A 21,796-nucleotide genomic window follows, 5' to 3' on the forward strand; every position below is an offset into this window, starting at 1 on the left:
AGACTTGAAAATTGCTGTTCACAGACGCTCTCTGTCCAATCTGACTGAGCTTGAGCTATTTTGCAAAGAAGAATGGGCAAAAATTTCAGTCTCTAGATGTGCAAAGCTGGTAGAGACATACCCCAAAAGACTTGCAGCTGTAATTGCAGTGAAAGGTGGTTCTACAAAGTATTGACTCGGGGGCTGAATACTTTTGCACGCCACACTTTTCAGTTTTTTATTTGTAAAAACATTTGAAAACCATGTATCATTTTCCTTCCACTTCACAATTATGCACCACTTTGTGTTGGTCTATCACATAAAATTCCAATAAAATACATTTACGTTTGTGGTTGTAACGTGACAAAATGTGGAAAAGTTCAAGGGGTATGAAAACTTTTGCAAGCCACTGTAGGTCTTAACATCCTAGTCAAGAGGAAATTGGGTCTTCACATCCTAATTAAATAATGAATAGTTCTTCACTTATCCCAGTTAAAAGGTAAATGGGTCTCCGTTAATCCTAGTTAAGTAAATGGTACCTCACTTATCCTAGTTAAGAGGTAAATAGGTCTTCACGTCCTAGTTAAGCGGTAAATCGGTCTTATTATTCTAGTTAAGAGGTAAATGGGTTTTAACTTTGATCCTAGTTAAGCAATAGATGTCAGGAAGTAGCAAACGCGGGAGGTGAACAATCTTCAGGCTACAACAGGTTGAGAATAAGCTCGGGATTCACAGCAGAAACATTAGGTTGCCATCATTGGGTAATCGCCCATTAACAATTAATGAACACGCTACCTGTCGTGTAACACTTGTTAAGTGATCTTGCTGTCAGTGACTCTCCCAGTGCGTTCAACTGTACATGTTCTCAGTCAGCAGAACAGGTGCCACGAAGCATTGGAAATGGTGGTTCTTGCCAGCAGAGTGTCCAACCTTATTCAATGATTCATTTTCTCAAGGCATAGTTTAACTCCTTCATTGCAGATATGTGTTTCAGCTATTTAGTTTGGTTTAGTTTATTATTGTCACGTGTATAGATGTACAGTGAAAAGCTTTTTGTTGCGTGCTATCCAGTCGGCAGAAAGACTATACATAATTACAATCAAGCTGTCCATAGTGTACAGATACAGGATAAAGGGAATAATGTTTCATGCAAGATAAAGTCTGATCAAAGATAGTCTGAAGGTTTCCAAAGAGGCAGATGAAATGTCAGTACCCTAGTTGGAGATAAGATGGTTCAGCTGCCTGATAACAGCTGGGAAGAAACTGTCCTTGAATCTGGAGGTGTGTCTCCGGACACCCAGTCCGGATTTTCTCCAGAGAACCCGGAGAAAACCCACACGGTCACAGGAAGAATGTACACTTCTGTATCTCTTGTCTGATAGGAGAGGGGAGAAGAGGGAGTGTCTGGGGTGAGTGGTCCTTGGTTTAATTAATTTTGTTCTGCCTGTTTCTTTCCTTCCCCTACCTTGCTCATAGTGGCTGATTATTGCCTGGTAAATATGCTGCAGTGCTTCACCAAAGCTGGGTATGAAATCATGAGAGGACTAGATCGGTCAGATGCCCAATCTCTTGCCCAGAGTATGTGAATTGAGGACCATAGGTGAAGGGGGAAAGATTTAATAGGAATCTGAGGGGTAACTTTTTCACTGTAACGATGGTGGGTGTATGGACCAAGGTGCCAGAGGAGGTAGTTGAGGCAGGGACTATCCCAACATTTAAGAAGCAGGTAGACAGGTACATGGATAGGACATGCTTGGAGGGATATGGACCAAACGCAAGCAGGTGGGACTAATGTAGCTGGGACATGTTGGCTGGTGTGGGCAAGTTGGGCCAAAGGGTCTGTTTCCACACTGTATCACTCTATGACTCCAAGTACCTATTGCAGTAATCCTATTCCTAGCACTTGTTTCCATACCATGTCCTTGCCAATGAGTGCTTGACTCATGGTGTACATTACAGAAGAAAAACAGGCCTTCGGTCCACATTGACGCCGTTAAACTAATCTCCTCTGCCCGCATGTGATTCATATTCCTCCATTCCCTGCATATACAGGTGCCTGTCCAAAAATCTCTTGTGCATCACAACTGCATCTGCCTCCACCACCACCCCTAGCAGCGCGTTCCAGGCACCCACCACCCTCTGCAGGGGGAAATAAAACTTGCCCCGTACATCTCCTTTAAACTGTGCCCCTCTGACTTTAAAGCTGTGCTCTCTAGTATTTGACATTTCTACCCCGGGAGGAATGGAAGTGATTTGCAATTGGGTTGTTGGAGGAATGTCAGATTGCAAAGATACTCAGCATGATTAGCCATCGTGGAGAGGGAGTTCTGATTGGTTCAAAGTTTAGAGGGTGAACCTATGATTAACTCCCCGCCTGTAAAATAAGAACTGTGTCAGAGATTACGGGGGAAAGGCAGGAGAATGGGGTTAGGAGGGAGAGATGATCAGCCAAGATTGAATGGCGGAGTAGACTTGATGGGCCGAGTAGCCTCATTCTGCTCCTGTCACTTGTGACCAAAGATCTTTGCTTGTGACCTGACGACTTTCTAACTGTGATTGGATCGTCATCCACTCTGCAGGAATTGAAATTGGCTGGGTTTACACTGGGAGGCAGTTGCGATTGGCTAGTTGCATGCAATAGGGAGCTGTGATCGGCCCGCTGCTTGGAATTGGCTATTGGCTATTGGATGGGCGAGTTTTGATTGGCTCTGTCTACAGTGCAGGAATTATAGTCTGAAGAAGTGACTCGTCCCAAAACATCACCTTTTCCTTTATCTCCAGAGATGCTGCCTGATTTGAGTTACTCCAGCATTTTGTGTCTATCTATAATTGTAAATGGCTGTCTGCTGGGAGGGAGCTGTGATTGAGCTGCTTGCATGGAGGGAGGTGTCATTGGCTTTTGGAGTGTGCGAGTTTCCATTGGCTCCCTTTGTGGATCAGGAGCTGGGTGCTGGGGCAGGGGCGGAGCAGTGAGTCAGTTCAGGATCCACAGCCTGTTTATCATATTGTTTACAGTGTACTATGTTTACATATTCTGTTGTGCTGCAGCAAGTAAGAATGTTATTGTTCTATCTGGGACACATGACAATAAAACTCTCTTGACTCTTGACGAGTGAGAGCAATGAAACCCTGTGTCTGTCGCTGTCTCCTGCACTCGGCTCGTCAGTTAGTGGAGCGTGACACTCCTCCCCTGCCTGGGGCCCCAGTGTCAGTGATATTCCTCCTGGATCTGAAGAAACGTTTGGCACTGGTCATACACCACTCTGGACAACCTGTGAGGCAGAGGCAAGAAAGGGAAACACAGGAGTCAAAACACCAGCGATTATCTTTCTCTCGATCGTCTGTGGCAACGGACTGGACAGGATTACGCTATGTAAAGTACTGGGGCAGTCAGTGGCCTGAATTCCAACTGGATTATTCAAAATTCCCACTGGAATTCTGAAGAAAGGTCCCAACCCGAAACGTCGCCTATCCACATTCTCCAGAGATGCTGTCTGGTCGGCTGTGTTACTCCAGCACATTGTGTCTTTTTTTGTAAACCTTGCGTCTCCGTTAAACTCTGGAATTCCGCATCCGGACTCTGGGATCAGCTCTGTGACTTCTCAACGAGGGACTTCAGCACATCCTTGCCATCCTGACTCCGGCTGCCGAGGGTAGAATGATGTCTGTGTACGGCCACTACACCCTCAGTATGATTTAGAGAGGGAGAAGGAGGTGACTGAGCGGGAGGGGGGGGGGGAGAGAGATAGAGAAAGTGTGAGAGCGAGTGAGGGAGGGAGAAAGAGAGAGGGTGGAAGAGGAAGTGTTACAGAGAGGGAGGGAGAGAGTGACAGGGAGAGCAAGACGGAGAGAGAGAAAGAGACAGTATCAGAGAGACAGAATCAAATAGAGAGGGGAGGGAGAGGATGTCAGAGAAGGGGGCAGATTGATGAAGAGAGGGGAAGAGAGTCAAAGAGAGGGTGGGAGAGGCAGAGAGAAGGGTGAGAGATTATATGATGTGCTCTGATTAAATTGATCCTCATGGCCTTTTGGAAACTTGGAATTAAATGTGCGTTGGTGTCAGTCTTCTAGTCGCCAGCCACAACTGACTGAATCAAATATTTTATTTTCCCCGAATACCTTCCCACATTTGGAGCGTCTGTGCTGTGAACAATTCCCAGCGGAGGAGGACAGTCTGTGTGGACATATGGAGCTGCAGATTTCCTCCAGCACTTGGTGTTTTGCTCGGGACCTCTGAGTGTCTGCAGAGGGACTGCGTGAGTCTGTATATCTGGGTGTCACTGTCTGCTGACCGTCGAATACGCTGCATGGACTGACTCCTCTCACTGATACAGCAGAACAGAGAAAGTCTATGTCACCACAGTGAGGTCTGCCCTCTTTACACTTTCGTCTTGAGAGATACAGCACGGAAACAGGCCCTTCGTCCCACCAAGTCCGCGCCGGCCTGCGATCCCCGTACACTAGCACCATTCAACACACCAGGGACAATTTACAATTTACAGAAGCGAATTCACCTGCAAACCTGCACGTATTTGGAGTGTGGAAAAAAACCAGGGCGCCTGGAGAAACCCTAAGACGGTGACGGGGAGAACGTAGAAACTGCACACAGACAGCACCCGTAGTCAGGATTGAACCCGGGTCCCTGGCGGAGTGAAGCAGCAACTCTACCCACTACGCCACCGTGCAGCACCCGCTGCAACATCCAGCCGTCCCATCCACGCCGCAGAGCGAGAGTCTCAACCGTTCGCCTTGTGCTTTGGGAGTCGTAGCTGGAGGCTCGTCGATGCTAAGGATGATGTCCCTGTGCTTCAGGCTAAGGGGCAGAAGCCGGGCCCCAACCCCTGCCGTGCCCTCCTGCCGCATGCAGGCCCCGCTCCGCTGCTGGGCGCTGCCTTCCCTGCGTCGTGTCCGGTGTTTCCCCGAGTCGCGGCCGGCAGCTCGTCAGTGTAAGTCACCTCCTTCATTCCTGCATCTCCCCTCATGCCCGTCGCCATGTCACCCCGGTCATTCCTTCGTCTCCCTGCTCCCGTCCGGCAGAAGGTACAGAATTTTGAAAACGTGCACCACCAGACTCAGGAACAGCTTCCCCTCTGTTATCAGGCTTGTGAATGGTCCTTCCATAAGCTGCAGTATTGTCTGATTCACCTCTACCCCATTGCGCACATTGGACTTTGAACTGATGAGCTTCAAAGCTGAGAACTGTATTCTACACTTCTCCTTAGCTCTACCTATTGTACTTGAGTTTGACATGATTATATTTATGTATAGTATAGACGGATCCAAGATGGCGCCCAAGCCAGGTGGTTCTTAGCGTGCTGGCCACAGAAGTGGATCTGCAATCACACATTACAATCGCTCCACTCTTTTAAATCTCTACTCCAACAGCAGCATTACTTACTTTACCTGTGGCAGTACTTGTGGGTGGCTTGATGATAATCATGTATAGTCTTTCTGCTGACTGGTTAGCATGCAACAAAAGCTTCTCGCTGTAGCCCGGTGCACGTGACAATCAACTAAACTGAACTTTGACCTGTTTGAATAGCACGCAAAACAGAGCTTTTCTCTGCACCTCAGCACACCTGACAATAATAAACCTAAAAGTGAATAAATGGTGGAACAGGTTTGATGGGCTGAATGGTCTCCTTCCATTCATTTCTCAAGCCTTAGAATGGACACATCTGTTGGAATGCATGTGTGGGAGAGATGTCTTTACTGGCGTAAAGAGGTTTTAATAAATAATTTGCAATGGCGTTGGGCAGAGCAGGGAGTTTTCCCAGGGTCTGAGGTGCTCTCTCTGGATGTGCAGTGCAGTGTGTCCACTCTTTCCTTTGATCACTGCTGCAGGGAGAGAACGAGGGGAGACCAAGTCATTACTCAACCCTTCTCTTGTGTCTGCCGGGTCCTTCCACCACCGGTGTCACCGGTATCAGATTTAAAGAAAATGCAAATAGTTGACCTTGAGATAATTGACCTTGAGACCAAAGCTTTGGGAAGATTAGTGGGAAGGAATCAGTGTAAAATAAAATAGCAAAGAATATCATCTGTCGGCAACTGGGTGCATGTTTGCACAAAACTCCCACTGTATGTAATAGCTGAATCTTGTTGCAGTCGGGTCGAGTCATAAAACTTACATTGGATCCCTGATCAGAGAAAATATGATATTTAGAATTCTCTTCCTTGCTTTTACATTATATTACGTTGTAGAAGATATTGTTGCGGCCACGTTCGGAGTATTGTGTTCAGCTTTGGTCACCCTGCTATAGGGTGGATATCGTTAAGCTGCAAAGTATGCAGAGAAGATTTACGACCGGACTTGAGGGCCTGAGCCATAGGGAGGGTTTTGATTTGATACTTAGATGTATCTTCCTTTCTTAGATAGATGTCTCGTTAGAGTTGTGTTTTCACTGTGATTTTGTATCTGTAAATAAACTTATTTTTGTAAAGTGAAAGAGTAGCATCACAGGCCGATTACGGACTGATTGCACTGCAGACTTTTGAAAGTGATATTAAGTGGCAATAATGACAATTGTGTGTACTCCAAAGCAAATTAATGAGAGACTGAAAGATTGACGATCACTCCTGTCATCTCATCCTGACACAAGGTTGCTTGTGTCTGTGTGTTTGTGTGTCTGTGTAGGTGTCTCTGTGGTTTAGAGATATAGCATGCAAACAGGCTCACCGAGTCTACGCCGACCAGTGAACACCCGTTCATACTAGTTCTCTGTTATTCCACTTTTTTTCCAGTCCCTAGGGGGCAATTTACAGTGGGCAATTAACCTACAAACCCGCATGTCTTTGAGATGTGGGACAAAACTGGAGCATCCCTGATTGTCTTTTCTCATCGCAAGCAACAGAGTGTGGACTGCAGTGCGCTGCAAGTCAGAGTAAGAGACCTTTCGCCTCTTTGTGGCTGTACTTGCCCCTAGTCGTCGAAAACCTCTCCTTTCCCACAGATGGCGAGGCACAGTGGTGCAGCAGGTAGTGCCGCTGCGTCACAGTGCCAGGGACCTGGCTTTAATCCTGACCTCGGGTGCTGCGTGTGTGGAGTTTGTAAGATCACCCGATCACCCTGTGACCGCGTGGGATTTCCTCCCACATCCCAAAGAAGTGCGGGTTTGTAGGTTAATTGGCTTTTGTAAGTTTCCCCCTAGTTTGTAGATTGCGAAAGTGGGATAATATAGAACTAGTGTATAGGTGATCGATGGTCAGCATGGACTCGAAGTAAATTAAACTAAACCGACATTCTCTACACATAGTGGTCCATGCAAAATTATGAGAGGCATAGATAGGGTAAACAGCCAGAACCTTTTTTTCCCAGGATTAGAAATTAGAGACTAGAGGACATAACTTTAAGGTGAGAAGGATAAAGTTTAAAAGAGATGTGCGGGGCAGTTTTTTTTACATAGAGTGGTGGTGCCTGGAATGTGCTGCTGGGGATGGTGGTGGAGGCAGATACGATAATGGCGTTTAAGAGTCTTTTGGATAGGCACATGGAATGGAGGGATATGGAATTTATGCAGGCATTTCAGAGTTGGTCTTAGTTGGCATGATGCTCGGCACAGACATTGTAGGCCAAGGGTTCTTGTGCTGTACTTGATGTTACTTGTGTCTGTGTTTGATGTTCATTGAATGATGTTTCCCCGAAAGTGACGCCACAGATAGATAGGGTGGTAAAGAAAGGTTTTTTTTTTTGTCTATTGACCTTCATCAGTCAAGGTATTCGATATAGAAGTTGGGACATTGTCGCGAAGTATTGTGATCAGTTTTGGTCACCCTGCTCTAGCAAGGATGTCATTAAGCTGGAAAGAGTGCAGTGAAGGTTTACAAGGATGTTGCCAGGACTCACGGCCCTAGGCTACAGGGAGAGGTTGAGCAGGCTGGGGCTCGATTCCTTGGAGCACAGAAGGCTGAGGAGTGATCTTATAGAGGTGTGTACAATTTTATGGGGAATGGATAGGGTGAGTAGGGGAATCAAGAACCAGAGGATGTAAGTTGTTTAAGAAGGAACTGCAGATGCTGGAAAATCGAAGGTAGACAAAAGTGCTGGAGAAACAGCTGGTGAGGCAGCATCTATGGAGCGAAGGAAATAGGCAACGTTTTCGGGCCGAAACGTTGCCTATTTCCTTCGCTCCATAGATGCTGCCTCACCCGCTGAGTTTCTCCAGCACTTTTGTCTACCAGAGGATGTAAGTTTAAGGTGAAAAGAGCAAGTTTTAAAAGGAAACTGAGGGTCAAATCTTTGACCCAGAAGGTGGCGAGTGCCTGGTATATGGAATGAGCTGCCAGAGGAGGTAGTTGAGGAAGGTCCCATAAAAATATTTAAAAGACATTTGGATAGATATATGGAATAGGAAAGGTTTAGAGGGATACGGGCCAAACGGGGCAGGTGTGGCTAGTGTAGATGGAGCATCGTGGGCAGCATGGGAAGATGGGATGAAGGGCCTGTTTCTGTGCTGTATATATCTGTGATGCTTAAGTAATAGAGTAAGACTTTTATTGTTCTTTTCCCGGCTCGTATGACAAATAAATACTCTTGACTCTTGACATTGGATTTGAACGTTCATGAGACCACACCAGTGTGTGTATGTGTGTAAGAGAGACTCCCCAAGGGATCCGTTCCCTGTAGCTCCGAATGTGATAAGCCACATTTGAAAGACATTTTAAATTGAAATTGCACTAATGAAAGTTGAGTTCTCAATTGCAGTACTGACCAACCTAATTAGATTCTGGGTGTGGTGAACAATGTATTGTGTGAAAACATTGAGACATCGAAAATATTGAAAGCCTTTCATCTTTATGTAGAATTTAGTGGTACAGAAACAGGCATTCCACATCAGCTAGTGACTGCCAGTGTTTTACATCCCCACAGACTACCCAGTTTTTACGAGCATATCATTTTGTTTTACAGCAGATAATACATATAATAATCAGACCACCTCTTGCATTACCATGGAGTTTTTCTATCTGATTGTATTTTGCACGAATGTCCTGCCTTTTGTTTGCAGTCTCCTCTCGAATGTTATGTGTGACTTATGATTTTTCTGTGTTGCCTCAGTCTATATGCCTGTGAAGTTGCAGCAAGCAAGATTTTTCATTGTAGCTGGCCCTCACTGTACTTGTACATATCAGGGGCGGCCCAATGACGCAGCTAGTAGAGCCCCTGCCTCACAGCTCCAGAGACTGACGTCCGCTGCTGCCTGTGTGGAATTTGCACGTTCTCCCAGTGACCGCGTGGGTTTCCTCCGGGTGCTCTGGTTTCCTCCCACATCCCAAAGACATGCAGGTTTGTAGGTTGATTGGCCCTCTCTAAATTGCCCCTAGTACATAGGGAGTGGATTAGAAAATAAGGTAGAACAAGTGGAAACTGATGATCAATGGTCAGCATGCACTCAGTGGGCCGAAGGGCCTATTTCCATGCTGTGTCTTTCAATAAAATAATCAATCACTTAAGAGATTATTGAGGTCTTCGGTCTATAACATCATTTGTAGATTACATCTCGGACATTCAATAGCATCAGTCCTACCTTGGCAGTGTCAACTACTTGTGTGAGGATCTGTTTGTAGGGAGTGGATGAGAAGGTGGAATAACATAGAACTAGTGTGAACGCATGATCACTGGTCGGCGTGGAGTTGGTGGACCTGTTTCTATGCTGTATCCATAAGCAAAACTAAATAATAAACTCAAGTTGACTTGATTTGAAATGATACAAAGTGCTGGATTAATTCAGCAGGTCAGGCAGCATCTCGGGAAAACATGGATAGACGACATTTCGGGTCGGGACCTTTCTAATTGAAATTGCATGAATGAAAGATTTGCTTTTTTTGAAACGAGGAACTGCAGATACTAGTTTACAAAAAAAAGACACGGTGCTGGAGTAACTCAGTGGCTCAGATGGCATCTCTGGGGAATATTATTGTTTGCCAGAGATGCTTTAGTTTAGTTTATTGCCACGTGTATTGAGGTAGAGTGCAAAGCTTTTTGTTGCGTGCTATCCAGTCAGCTGAAAGACAATACATGATTACAATCAAGTCACCCACAGTGTACAGATACAGGATAAAGGGAATAACATATGTTGCAAGATAATGTCCATAAAGTCCGATTAAAGATAGTCTGAGGGTCTCCAATGAGGTTGATGGTCGGTCAGGACTGCTCTTCAGATGGTGATAGGATGGTTCAGTTGCCTGATGACAGCTGGGAAGAAACTGTCCCTGAATCTGGAGGTGTGGGTTTTCACACTTCTGTACGTATTATTTGACCCACTGAGTTACTCTAGCACATTGAGTCTTTTTTGGACTTGACTTGACAAAGCTGGAACCCCAGTACCAGTGAGCAAGTGCTGCAAAGCCAGAAGTATCAGATACCTTACCAGATGGAAGAGAGAGATCCCATGGTATTAAAGCAGTGTCTGCAGTTCCATGTTTCTCTCTTCTCTCTTATTTGGAGTAATGTGTTCAGTTTCAGTCGCCTTGCTTTAGGGAGGGATGTCATGAACTGCAAAAAAGTGCAAAGAAGATTTATGAGGATGTTGCCAGAACTCGAGCACTGAGCTCTCAGGAGAGGATGGGCAGGCGTCGACATTATTCCTTGGAGTGCAGGTGTATTCCTTGGTTCCACCAAGATGCAGGACAGAACGCCACAAGAGTTCCTTCTTCCCTGTGGGTATCAAACTGTAAAACTCCTCCCCCTTCTGTCATGAGGTAGTCTGAGACTGACTCCCCTCCCTCCTCCCTCCCCCACCCCCCTCCCCAATCTTTCCACATCCCCCAATCCTTTCCACTCGTCACTTTAATTTCACGTTTCATGGATTTTGTGTTTTTATCACTCCTGGCAGAGCAATTTCCCTCCTGGGATGAATACAATTCTATCGTATTGGATAAAATCATGAGAGGAATAGATAATATACAGTCTTTTACATAGGGTAGCAGAATCAAGACCCCAGAGGATATAGGTTAAGGAGAGTGGAGAAAGATTTAATAGGAACCTGAGGGGTAACATTTTCACTGAGGGTGGTGGGTATATGGAATAAGCAGCCAGAGGAGGTAGCTGAGGCAGGTACTATAACAGGATTTAGACAGGTACATGGATAGGAAAGGTTTGGAGGGAAATGGGCCAAACACAGGCAGTAGATGCACCCTTTATCTTGTATCTGTGCACTGTGGATGGCTTGATTGTAATCGTGCATAGTCTTTTATTTGACTGGTTAACGTACAAACAAAAGCTTTTCACTGTACCTTGGTACATCTGACAATAATAATAATTAACTGATAAACTAATGATGGGACAAGTGTAGATGTGGCATCTTGGTTGTCATGGGCAAGTTGAGCCAAAGGCCTGATCCCATGCTGTACGACTCTATGAATCTATGAAGACATAGAACACATCTTTCACTTTCCCTCTGAATCTGCAGCCAGGTTAAATCTGTAGGAAGCAGATAGGAAGAAGGGTCTTGACCCAAAACGTTGCCTTGTCCACTGCCCTCCACTGATGCTGCCTGACCTGCTAAGTTCCTCCAGTGCTTTTTTTCCTTTTGTAAACCAGCATCTGCAGTTCCTTGTTTCTACAGAGCTTGTGTCGGTTCTGTGTGACGGTGAACTTTGACCTCTGACCTCTTGCCCACAGTTCCCCGGGTCAACGGCCACACGAAGGTGGAGAGGCGGCACGAGATCGGGGGCTACGAGAGCTCCTCCACGCTGATGAGCAGTGAGCTGGAATCCACCAGCTTCTTTGACTCGGAAGAAGATGATTCCACAAGCAGGTGAGGCAGCTGCGATAATGTCGGGCCCAGCTGAGACCATACCTGCAGTATAGACTCCGACCGAAGGACAGACGTTTCACAGGAGAAGGGGGAGAATAGAAGGCCAGGCCCTGGTTCTGTACCCGCTGGAGTTTAGGATGAGGGGGGGACCTCATTGAAACTTACCGAATAGTGAAAGGCCTGGATAGAGTGAATGGGGAGAGGATGTTTCCACCAGTGGGAGAGTCTAGGACCAGAGGGCACAGCCTCAGAATAAAAGGATCTACCTTTAGAAAGGAGATGAGGAGGAATTTCTTTAGCCAGAGGGTGGTGAATCTGTGGAATTCATTGTCACAGACGGTGGTGGAGGCAAAGTCATTGGGTATTTTTAAAGTGGAGATTGACAGATTCTTGATTAGTAAAGGAGTCAAAGGTTATGGGGAGAAGACAAGAGGGTGGGGTCGAAAGGGAAAGATAAATCAGCCATATTGAATGGCGGAATAAACTCGAAAGGCCAAATGTTCTAATTCTGCTCCTATAACCTATGGACCAATGCGTGGGATGGAGGGAGTGCAGTGAAGATGTGGCACGGTGGCGCAGCGGGTAGAACCATTGCCTCAGTACCAGAGATCCGGGTTCGATCCTGACTACAGGTGTTCCGGTTTCCTCCCACATCCCAATAACGTGCGGGTCTGTAGGTGAATTGGCCTCTGTACATTGCCCCCTGTGTATAGGGAGAGACAGGGGGATAACATATAACTAGTGTGGATGGGTGAATAAAAATCACCCAGTGACTTGGCCTCCACCTCAGTGGTGGTACCATCCTGTGCTGAAATCTAATCGAGATCTAATCTAAACGAGATCTAATCTCTGGAATGCAGCCTCTCAACCTTTCCATCTCCCAACCTCTCCCTCCCACTTCTACTTAGATCCTTGACAAGTAATAGGTGGATGCAGGTATGTGGGGGGGGGGTAATTTTCCAAAGCAGCTCATTGTGGGAACATAAAACACAAAATGCTGGTAACTCAGCGCGTCAGGCAGCTTCTCTGGTGAATGTGGATAGGTAATGTTTCGGGTTGGACTTCTCCAGAGATGCTGCCTGACTCACTGAGTTAATCCAGCACTTTGTTTCTTTTTTTTGTAAATGAGCACCTGCAGTTCCTTGTGCCGAACCTCATTGTGGCCATTGGATTTAGTCTCCGCACCTGATGCGCTATAATGCTGAGAACTACATTCTGCACTCTGTATCTTCCCCTTTGCTCTACCTATTGTACTTGAGTCTGACTTGGTTGTATTCATGTATAGTATTGTTTGATCTCAGGCGACACAGTGGCACAACGGTAGAGCTGCTGCCTCACAGCGCCAGATCCTGACTCTGGGTGCTGTCTGTATGGAGTTTGTATGGAGTTTGTGTGTTCTCACTGTGACTGCATGGGTTTTCTACGGGTGCTCGGTTTCCTCCCACATTCCAAGATGTACAGGTTTGTCGGTTTATTGGCTTTTGTAAGTTATCTCGGGGATAGATGGTTGGCGCAGACTCGGTGGGGCGAAGGGCCTGTTTCCACTCTGTATCTCTAAACTCTATAAACCCATGCAACACAAAGCTTCTTACTGTACATGTGACAGTGTAATAAACAAAAAATCTAAAACCCAACTTCTTAATTGTTCTTAGTCATTGTGAATACTTCGTATGTAACGCAATCGTACTTTGATCATAAAGTCATCTCTGAACATGTTACTTCAACATTTGAGCTGTTTACCACTCTGCCACTTTGCTACCTTGAAGGTGCCATACAAATACAATTCTGTGTTTCTCAGTGAGGTCCTGTCAACAATATTTTGTAGGTACACAAAAAAGCTGGAGAAACTCAGCGGGTGCAGCAGCATCTATGGAGCGAAGGAAATGGGCAACGTTTCGGCCCGAAACGTTGCCTATTTCCTTCGCTCCATAGATGCTGCTGCACCCGCTGAGTTTCTCCAGCTTTTTGGTGTACCTTCGATTTTCCAGCATCTGCAGTTCCTTCTTAAACAATATTTTGTGTTGACTTTTAATATTCTTTAGAGTTGAACAATTCTGCGATTCTTCCTGCCCTCTAGTGGCATACATGGTTCATTGCACCCTATTGCTGTACAGTGGGATTAGATCATCTTAATAATAATAATATCTTTTATTGTCATTGCACATCAGTGCAACGAGATTTAGTGTGTAGCTTCCAACCGATGTAAAAGAAAAGTAAAATAAATAAATAAGCTGTGTGACGTGACCATCCGAGGGAGACAGTCCAGGGGGGATGGGGGGCACTCAGCAGGTCCGGTTCAGAGCCGCTATAGCTTTGGGAATAAAGCTGTTTCTGAGTCTGGAGGTTCGGGCGTAGAAGGCCTTGTAACGTCTGCCGGAGGGAAGTAGTTCGAACAGTCCGTTACAAGGGTGTGAGGAGTCTTTATGGATGCTGACGGCCTTCCTGAGGCACCGTGTGTGGTAGATGCCCTCCAAGGCTGGTAGCTGTGTCCCAATAATCCTCTGCGCTCTGTGGACGACGCGCTGAAGAGCTCTCCTCTCCGCCTCCGTGCAGCTGAGATACCACACAGAGATGCCATACGTTAATATGCTCTCTGTGGTGCAGCGGTAGAACGTTGTCAGCAGCTGTTGGGGCAGACCAGTCTTTTTTAATGTCCTCAGGAAGAACAGTCGTTGCTGTGCCTTCTTGACCAGCGCAGCGGTGTTGGTGGTCCATGTGAGGTCTTCTGAAATGTGAGTGCCCAGAAACTTAAAGCTGGACACTCTCTCCACACCTTCCCCGTAAATGGAGATTGGGGCATAGGGGAAGGTCTTTACAGGGGATCTAAATTTACTCTCCCCATTTCACATTTCACCTCAAATCACTAGCTCTTGCTTGAGGTCCAGCAGGTCCATGATTTCCAAATACACTCCCATTGTCCTCCCTCCTACAAGTCCTATGCCGTTGACTTGACATGTAACATAGAATGTAGAACAGTACAGTGTGTGTAGGAAGGAGCTGCAGATGATGGTTTATACTGAGAGACACAAAATGCTGGTGTAACTCAGTGAGCTATGCAGCATCGCTGGAGAAAAATAATAGATGATGTTTCAGGTCAGAACCCTTCTTCAAAGTCGAAAGAAGGGTTCTGACCTGAGACGTCACCTATTTGTTTTCTCCTAAGATGCTGCCTAACCCATTGAGTTACACCAGCATTTTGTGTCTATCTTTAAATCAGTACAGCACAGGAACAGGCCCTTCAGCCCACAGTCTGTGCCTAACATGCCAAATTCAACTAATCCCCTTTTCCTACGTTATCTATATCCCTCCATTCCCTGCATATCCAGGTACCTATGTGAAAGCCTCCTAAACGCCACTATCATTTCTGCCTCCACCACCACTTCTGACAGCACGTTCCAGGCACCCATCATCTTCTGTACAAAACCTTGCCCCACACATCTCCTTTAAACTTTGGCTCTCTCGCCTGAAGGCTATGCCCTCTAGTCTTTAACATTTTAAACAATTGGGAAAATATTCTGACTGTCTACCATTAAAAAATTCTGGTACCTGCATGTGGATCGATGTGTAAAGGCTGGATGGGATAATAATTCTATGGACATTTGAAATGCTGAAGGGACTCAGTGGGTCAAGCAGCATCTGTGGAGGAACGTGCACATTGTTCATTTGTCCATCCCCCTCCACGGATCTGCCTGTCCCACTGAGAAGCTGTTTGCTTTTTGTCCATCATCATTCCTTATAATAATTAGTCTGCACGATCTTTGTCCCACCTCATCTCTCTTTCCCACCTTTCTCCTCCCTACTACAATCAATCTCAAGTAGGGACTCGACCCGAAAAGCCATCTGACTGTTCCCTCCACAGACTTTGGCTAGGCTGCTGAGTTTCTCCAGCACTTTGTGCTTTGCCCAACCTTCCAGCATCCGCAGTTCCTTTTGTCTCCTCTATAATCCAGCCTTCTTGAGATAAAGTTTAACGCTTCAATAGTTTTGAGATACAGCACGGAAACAGGCCCTTAGGCCCTTCACGTCCACACCGACCATCGATCACCCGTACACTAGTTCTATGCTATCCCACTTTCACATCCTACACACTGGGGACAATTAACCTACAAACCTGCACGTGTTTGGGATGTGGGAAGAAACCGTAGCACCCGGAGGAAACCCACGTGATCACAGGGAGAATGTGCAAACTCCACACATAGACTGCACCCAAGGTCAAGATCGAACCCGGGTCTCTGGCGCTGTGAGACAGCAACTCTTCCGCTGCGCCACTGTGATGCCCTAGGTTTGTCTGTGGACTTTGAATGTCAGGATGAGTTGAGCATGTTGTTCTTCCTAGAGTTGTATGTCCAACTGGACAGAATATCTCAGGCATGGTGTGAAGAAGGGCTCGGGTTGGATGAAGGGCTGTGTTTATTATGTACAGAGGGCCTCCCGTGAGGTAGATGGAAGGTCAGAACCACTCTCTAGTTGTTGATAGAATGGTTCCGTTGCCTGCTAACAGCTGGGAAGAAACTGCCCCCGAATCTGGAGGTGTGCGCGTTCACAATTCTATTCCTCTTGCCTGATGGGAGAGGGGAGAAGAGGGAGTGGCTGGGTTGAGATTGGTCCTTGATTATGCTGGTGGCCTTGCAGAGGCAGCGTGAAGTGTAGATGGAGTAAATAGAAGGGAGGTTGGTTTGTGTGATGGTCTGGGCTGCATCCACAATTCTCTACAATTTCTTGCTGTCTTGGATGTAGTTGGGTCGAAGGGCCTGTTTTGACGCGCTGTCTCTGAGGCGCCGTGACCTTGTTGTGACTCACTCCCTCTCGCTCCAGGTTCAGCAGCTCCACAGAACAGAGCAACTCGTCCAAACTCATGAGGCGGCACAAGCGGAGGCGGAGGAAACCTCGGATCCCTCGCATCGAACGGGTAGGTGCCCTCCTCACCTCTGTCCCAGCCCCTATTGCACCAGTGAATCTAAGCCGCACATCACTCAGGGTGAAGGCACCCGGTGTTGCTGCCACTGGGTACTGAGAGTGGACCACTCCTGGGGCAGGGAGAACACAGTTGCACATAGAGTTGCCTCTACACTGTCTTGTCGTACACTCTCCAGACATGGACAGCATGGGTTCGAGATAGTATAGCCCCCTGTACACCAGTTCATAAGTTATAGGAGCAGAATTAGGACATTCAGCCCATCGAGTCTACTCCACCATTCAATCATGATATATCTTTCCCTCTCAACAGCATTCTCCTGCCTTCTGCCCAGAACCCCTGACATCCTTACTAATCAGGAATCTGTCAATCTCCGCCTTAAAAATACCCAATGATGGCCTCCACACCCATCTGTGACAACGAATTCCACAGATTCGCCACCCTCTGGCTAAAGAAATTCCTCTTCATCTCCTTTCTAAAGGTAGGTCCTTTTATTCTGAGTCTGTGCCCTCTGATCCTAGACTCTCTGACTAGTGGAAACACCCACTCTAACCAGGCCCTTCACTATTCAGTAAGGTTCAATGAGGTCGCTCCTCATCCTTTTAAACTCCAGCGAGTACTGGCCCAGTGCCATCAAACGCTCATCATATGTTAACCCAATCATTCCTGCGATCATTCTCGTAAACCTCCTCTGGACCCTCTGTAACACCATCACATCCTTCCTCAGATATGGGACCCAAAACTGCTCACAATACTCAAAATGTGGTCTGTCCATTGCCTTTTAAAACGTCAGCATTACATCCGTGTTTTTATATTCTGGTGCTTTGGAAATGAATGCTAACATTACATTTGCCTTCCTTACTACCAATTCAACCTGCAAATTAACCTTTTGGGAATCCTGCACTAGCAGGATTCTGTTCCCTCATCAGTCTGAAGAAAGGTTTCGGCCCGAAAGGTTGCCTATTTCCTTTGCTCCATAGATGCTGTCTCACCCGCTGAGTTTCCCCAGCACTTTTGTCTACCTTCGCTTTTCCAGCATCTGCAGTTCCTTCTTGAACAGGATTCTGTTCCATTCTGTTTTGTAGTTTTTTTTGCACAATCCGCAAGCATTGCCACTTTTCATTTCACTGCACATCTCATATGCGTATGTGACGAATAAACTTGAATTGACTTGACACTCCCAAGTCCCTTTGCATCTTGCATGTCCCATTAACACACCCTCAAGTCAGGAACAGCATCAGTCAGATACAGAGTGAAGTTCCCTCTGCACTGCCCCATCAAACGTTACAAGATACAGTTCTGGTTCAAATTTGATACCAATTCAAACATCTTTACTGAGTGTGTTGAGGATTGAGACAGGTTTACTGGGCAACTAAGCTTCAGGCATCTACTAATCCTTGCTTGGCCCAGGCAGCATGAAGATGCCTTGAAAGCTCTTGGTATCCATTGAGAAGCAGGCTAGGGAGTGGGAGTAGTTGGGTGCAACAACGGGCAGGAGATGATGATGTACAACTCCAGAAGGGGCATCTTCTAATTCTCCTTCAGTCCCATTTTCTCTGGAACTTGAGGGTGAGGGAAGTCTTGATAGATATCAAATTATGAAAGGCACAGATAGGGTAGACAGTCAGAACCTTTTATCCCCAAGGTGGAAATGTCTAACACTAGAGGGCATAGCTATAAGGTGAGAGGGGGAAAGTTTAATGAAGATGTGCAGCATGTTTTTTTTACGGTGGGTGCCTGGAACGCATTGCCAGGCCTGGAGGTTTTTTGATAGAACACATGTATTGAATTGAATTGAATTGAATTCCTTTATTGTCATTCAGACCTTACGGTCTGAACGAAATTTCGTGCCTGCAGTCATACATACAATAATAAACAACACTAAACACAAATTAACATCCACCACAGTGTATCCTCCAAGCACCTCCTCACTGTGGTGGAGGCAAAAATCTTAGGGCTGCAGTCTCTTCCCTCCTCTTCTCCCTCTGCGCTGAGGCGATTCCCCACCGGGCGATGGCACAAACAGTCCCGCGGCTCACCGAACCCCGCAAACGGGCCGGCTCAAACGGGCCGGCCCGGGGTGGTCGAAGCTGCCGCCCTCCAGTCCAGCGGACGCAGCCGCTGGCCCGCGGCTCAACCCAGGACTCGGGTCACCGCCGCCAGAACGCCATCCCAGCCACCGGAGCACCGTTCCAGCCCCGAGCCAGATCGCCCTCACGTGAGTGCCGTTCCTCCCTCGAGCTGGGCCGCTCCGACGGGAGTGCCGTTCCTCCCTCGAGCTGGGCCGCTCCGACGGGAGCGCCATTCCACCTCGGGCTGGGCCGCTCCGACGGGAGCGCCATTCCACCCTCGAGCTGGGCCGCTCCGACGGGAGCGCCATTCCACCTCGGGCTGGGCCGCTCCGACGGGAGCACCACAGCCCCTCACGGGAGAGTCTCAGCCCCTCGCCAGGCCGCCCTCACGGGAGCGTCACAGCCCCTCACGGGAGCGCCGTTCCAGCCCCGAGCTGGGCCGCCCTCACGGGAGCGAGCCCAGGGTGAGTCCTGACTGGCTGCCTCCGGAGTCTCGAGGTCGCCAGCTCCGCCATTAGGCCTCAGCGCAGACGGAGGCAGAGAAGGGGGATACGACAAAAAAGTCGCATTCCCCCGAAGGGAGAGACAGCAAGCCCCGTTTCAACCCCCCCCCCCCCCCCCCCCCCACATAAACACAACCTAAAAACCAAAAACTTAACTAGACAAAATGAAAAAAAACACAAAAAAGTAAAGACAAACGGACTGCAGGCGAGCCGCAGCCGTTAACCAGCGCCGCCACTTCTGTATATGCGGGGATTGGAAGGATATGGATCACGTGCAGGCAGAAGAGATCAGTTTAACTTGACATCAGGTTCGGCACAGACTTTGTGGGCCGAAGGGCCTGTTCCTGTGCTGTAGTGTTTTATGTGACCAAAAGCGCATATAATTGGTTAGATTATAAGGATGCTTCAAACGAGGTGAGAGATAGTTATGTGTAGGAAGGAGCTGCAGATGCTGATTTAAACCGAAGGTAGACACAAATAGCTGGAGTAACTGAGTTACATTTGCAAAGGAAAGCCCATAGCTTTAGAAGCTTTTAGATAGGCAGGGCATGGACGGATATGGATCACGTGCAGGAAGAGAAGATTGGTTTAACTTGGCATCATGTTCGGCACAAACATTGTGGGCTGAAGGGCCCGCACCTGTTCTGTACTGTTCTATGTTCTGCGTTTATACACCGTGATGGTTTGGAAACATTGTGAAGGAGCTGCGACTGGTCTCAGCGATGTTGATATATTGCTCTCTTCTGTTCTCTTTCAGTCCTCCTCGTTCAGCAGTATCACAGACTCCACCATGTCCCTCAACATCATCACCGTCACTTTAAACATGGGTAAGTGCGTTTCTTCCTCTTGTGTTTGAGGCAGCAGAGGTCTGCAGCAGGGTGATGCCATCCGGTTCGACATCCGTAGGTGCCCGCCCTAAAAGGGGCGCATGCTCCGGGTTGGCGCCAAGCTGCGGTGCTGCTGCTGTCTCTGTTTGTTGTCGTTCACCTGACTGAGGTCAGTTGACAGGGCTCACCAAGGGGAGGTCGACAACATGAGCCCCGGTAAGTGCGCTGATCTTAGTGGGAGAACTGAGTCGGTGCAGTAGAATCACTGCCCTACACCTCCAGAGACCCTGGGGTTTGATCCTGACCACGGACGCTGTCTGTACAGAGTTTGCTTCTGTAAATTGACTCTAGTGTGTATGATAGAGCTAGTGTGAACGGGTGATCATTGGTCTGTGTGTAGATTACTTGGCTTCGGTAAGAATTGTAAATTATCCCTAGTGTGTAGGATGGTGTTCGTGCACAGGGATCGTGGGTCGGCAGGGACTCGGTGGGCAGAAGGGCCTGTTTCCACGCTGTACCTCTAAAGTAAACTTAACTAAACTACTGATGGATGTCTGGTGGTGTTTATCAACAAATACCTGGTGAGGGACCCAAACATCACACCTGATCGAGAATACAATAAGCAAAAGGGCACATAGTGCTAGAGTAACTCAGTGAATCAGGCAGCATCTCTGAAGAAAATGGATAGGTGATGTTTTGGGTCAGAACCCTTCTTCAGACTGATTGTGGTGGGTGTGGGGTGGGGTGGTGGAGAAAGCTGGAATAGAGGATGGGCAGGACAAAGTCTGGCAAGTGATACGTGGATACAGGTGAGGGGAGTTTAGTTTAGAGATACAGTGTGGAAACGGGCCATTTTTCTACACGTGTTCTATGTTATCCAACTTTCACATCAACTCCCTACACAATAGGCAATTTTACAGAGGCCAATTAACCTACAAACACGCACGTCTTTGGGATATGGGAGGAAACCGGAGCACCCAAAGGAAACCCACACGATGATATGGAGAACATGTAAACCCCAGACAAACAGCACCCATATTCGGGATCAAACCCGGGTCTCTGACACTGTGAGGCAGCAGTTCTACCTGATGCACCACTGTGCTGCCCTAGTACATTTTTTTCTCTCCTGTAACCTGACATCAATATCAAATATTTTCTTGGCCTCAGTATTAACATGGTGACGGGAAATTAGAAGGGATTTGTAAAGGGCCATCAAATAGGGTTGATAGCAGGGATGCGATCATTGATGGAGTGTTCAAAGTGTTTAGACCCCTGGTCCAGATGAATTACATTCATGTGCATTAAAAAACACAGGGAACAACTTGGATCTTATTATGTTCATAGAAACATAGAAAATAGGTGCAGGAGTAGGCCATTCGACCCTTCGAGCCTGCACCGCCATTCGATATGATCATGGCTGATCATCCAACTCAGTATCCCATCCCTGCCTTCTCTCCATACCCCCTGATCCCTTTAGCCACAAGGGCCACATCTAACTCCCTCTTAAATATAGCCAATGAACTGGCCTCAACCACCTTCTGTGGCAGAGAATTCCACAGATTCACCACTCTCTGTGTAAAAAATGATTTTCTCATCTCGGTCCTAAAAGACTTCACTCTTATCCTTAAACTGTGACCCCTAGTTCTGGACTTCCCCAACATCGGGAATAATCTTCCTGCATCTAGCCTGTCCAACCCCTTAAGAATTTTGTAAGTTTCTATAAGATCTCTCAATCTTCTGAATT

General features: G+C 47.2%; 1 protein-coding gene across 2 annotated transcripts in view; it reads left to right on the forward strand.

Moving 5' to 3' along the window:
- dvl3 (dishevelled segment polarity protein 3) overlaps positions 1 to 21,796 on the forward strand; it is an 86,481-nt gene that overhangs the window by 47,931 nt on the left and 16,754 nt on the right. Inside the window, exons 1-4 of one of the 2 annotated variants that reach the window (XM_033031763.1) lie at positions 3,942 to 4,925; positions 11,600 to 11,735; positions 16,551 to 16,644; positions 19,983 to 20,052. In XM_033031763.1, the coding sequence (XP_032887654.1) occupies positions 4,763 to 4,925; positions 11,600 to 11,735; positions 16,551 to 16,644; positions 19,983 to 20,052 (463 nt within the window). In that variant the 5' untranslated portion in view covers positions 3,942 to 4,762. Of the gene's footprint in view, positions 1 to 3,941; positions 4,926 to 11,599; positions 11,736 to 16,550; positions 16,645 to 19,982; positions 20,053 to 21,796 lie in introns of those variants that run through there. The other variant, XM_033031762.1, reaches the window with a different exon arrangement.

The sequence above is a fragment of the Amblyraja radiata genome, chromosome 13 (assembly GCF_010909765.2).
Source record: "Amblyraja radiata isolate CabotCenter1 chromosome 13, sAmbRad1.1.pri, whole genome shotgun sequence".
In the NCBI taxonomy this organism is placed as follows: Eukaryota; Metazoa; Chordata; class Chondrichthyes; order Rajiformes; family Rajidae; genus Amblyraja; species Amblyraja radiata.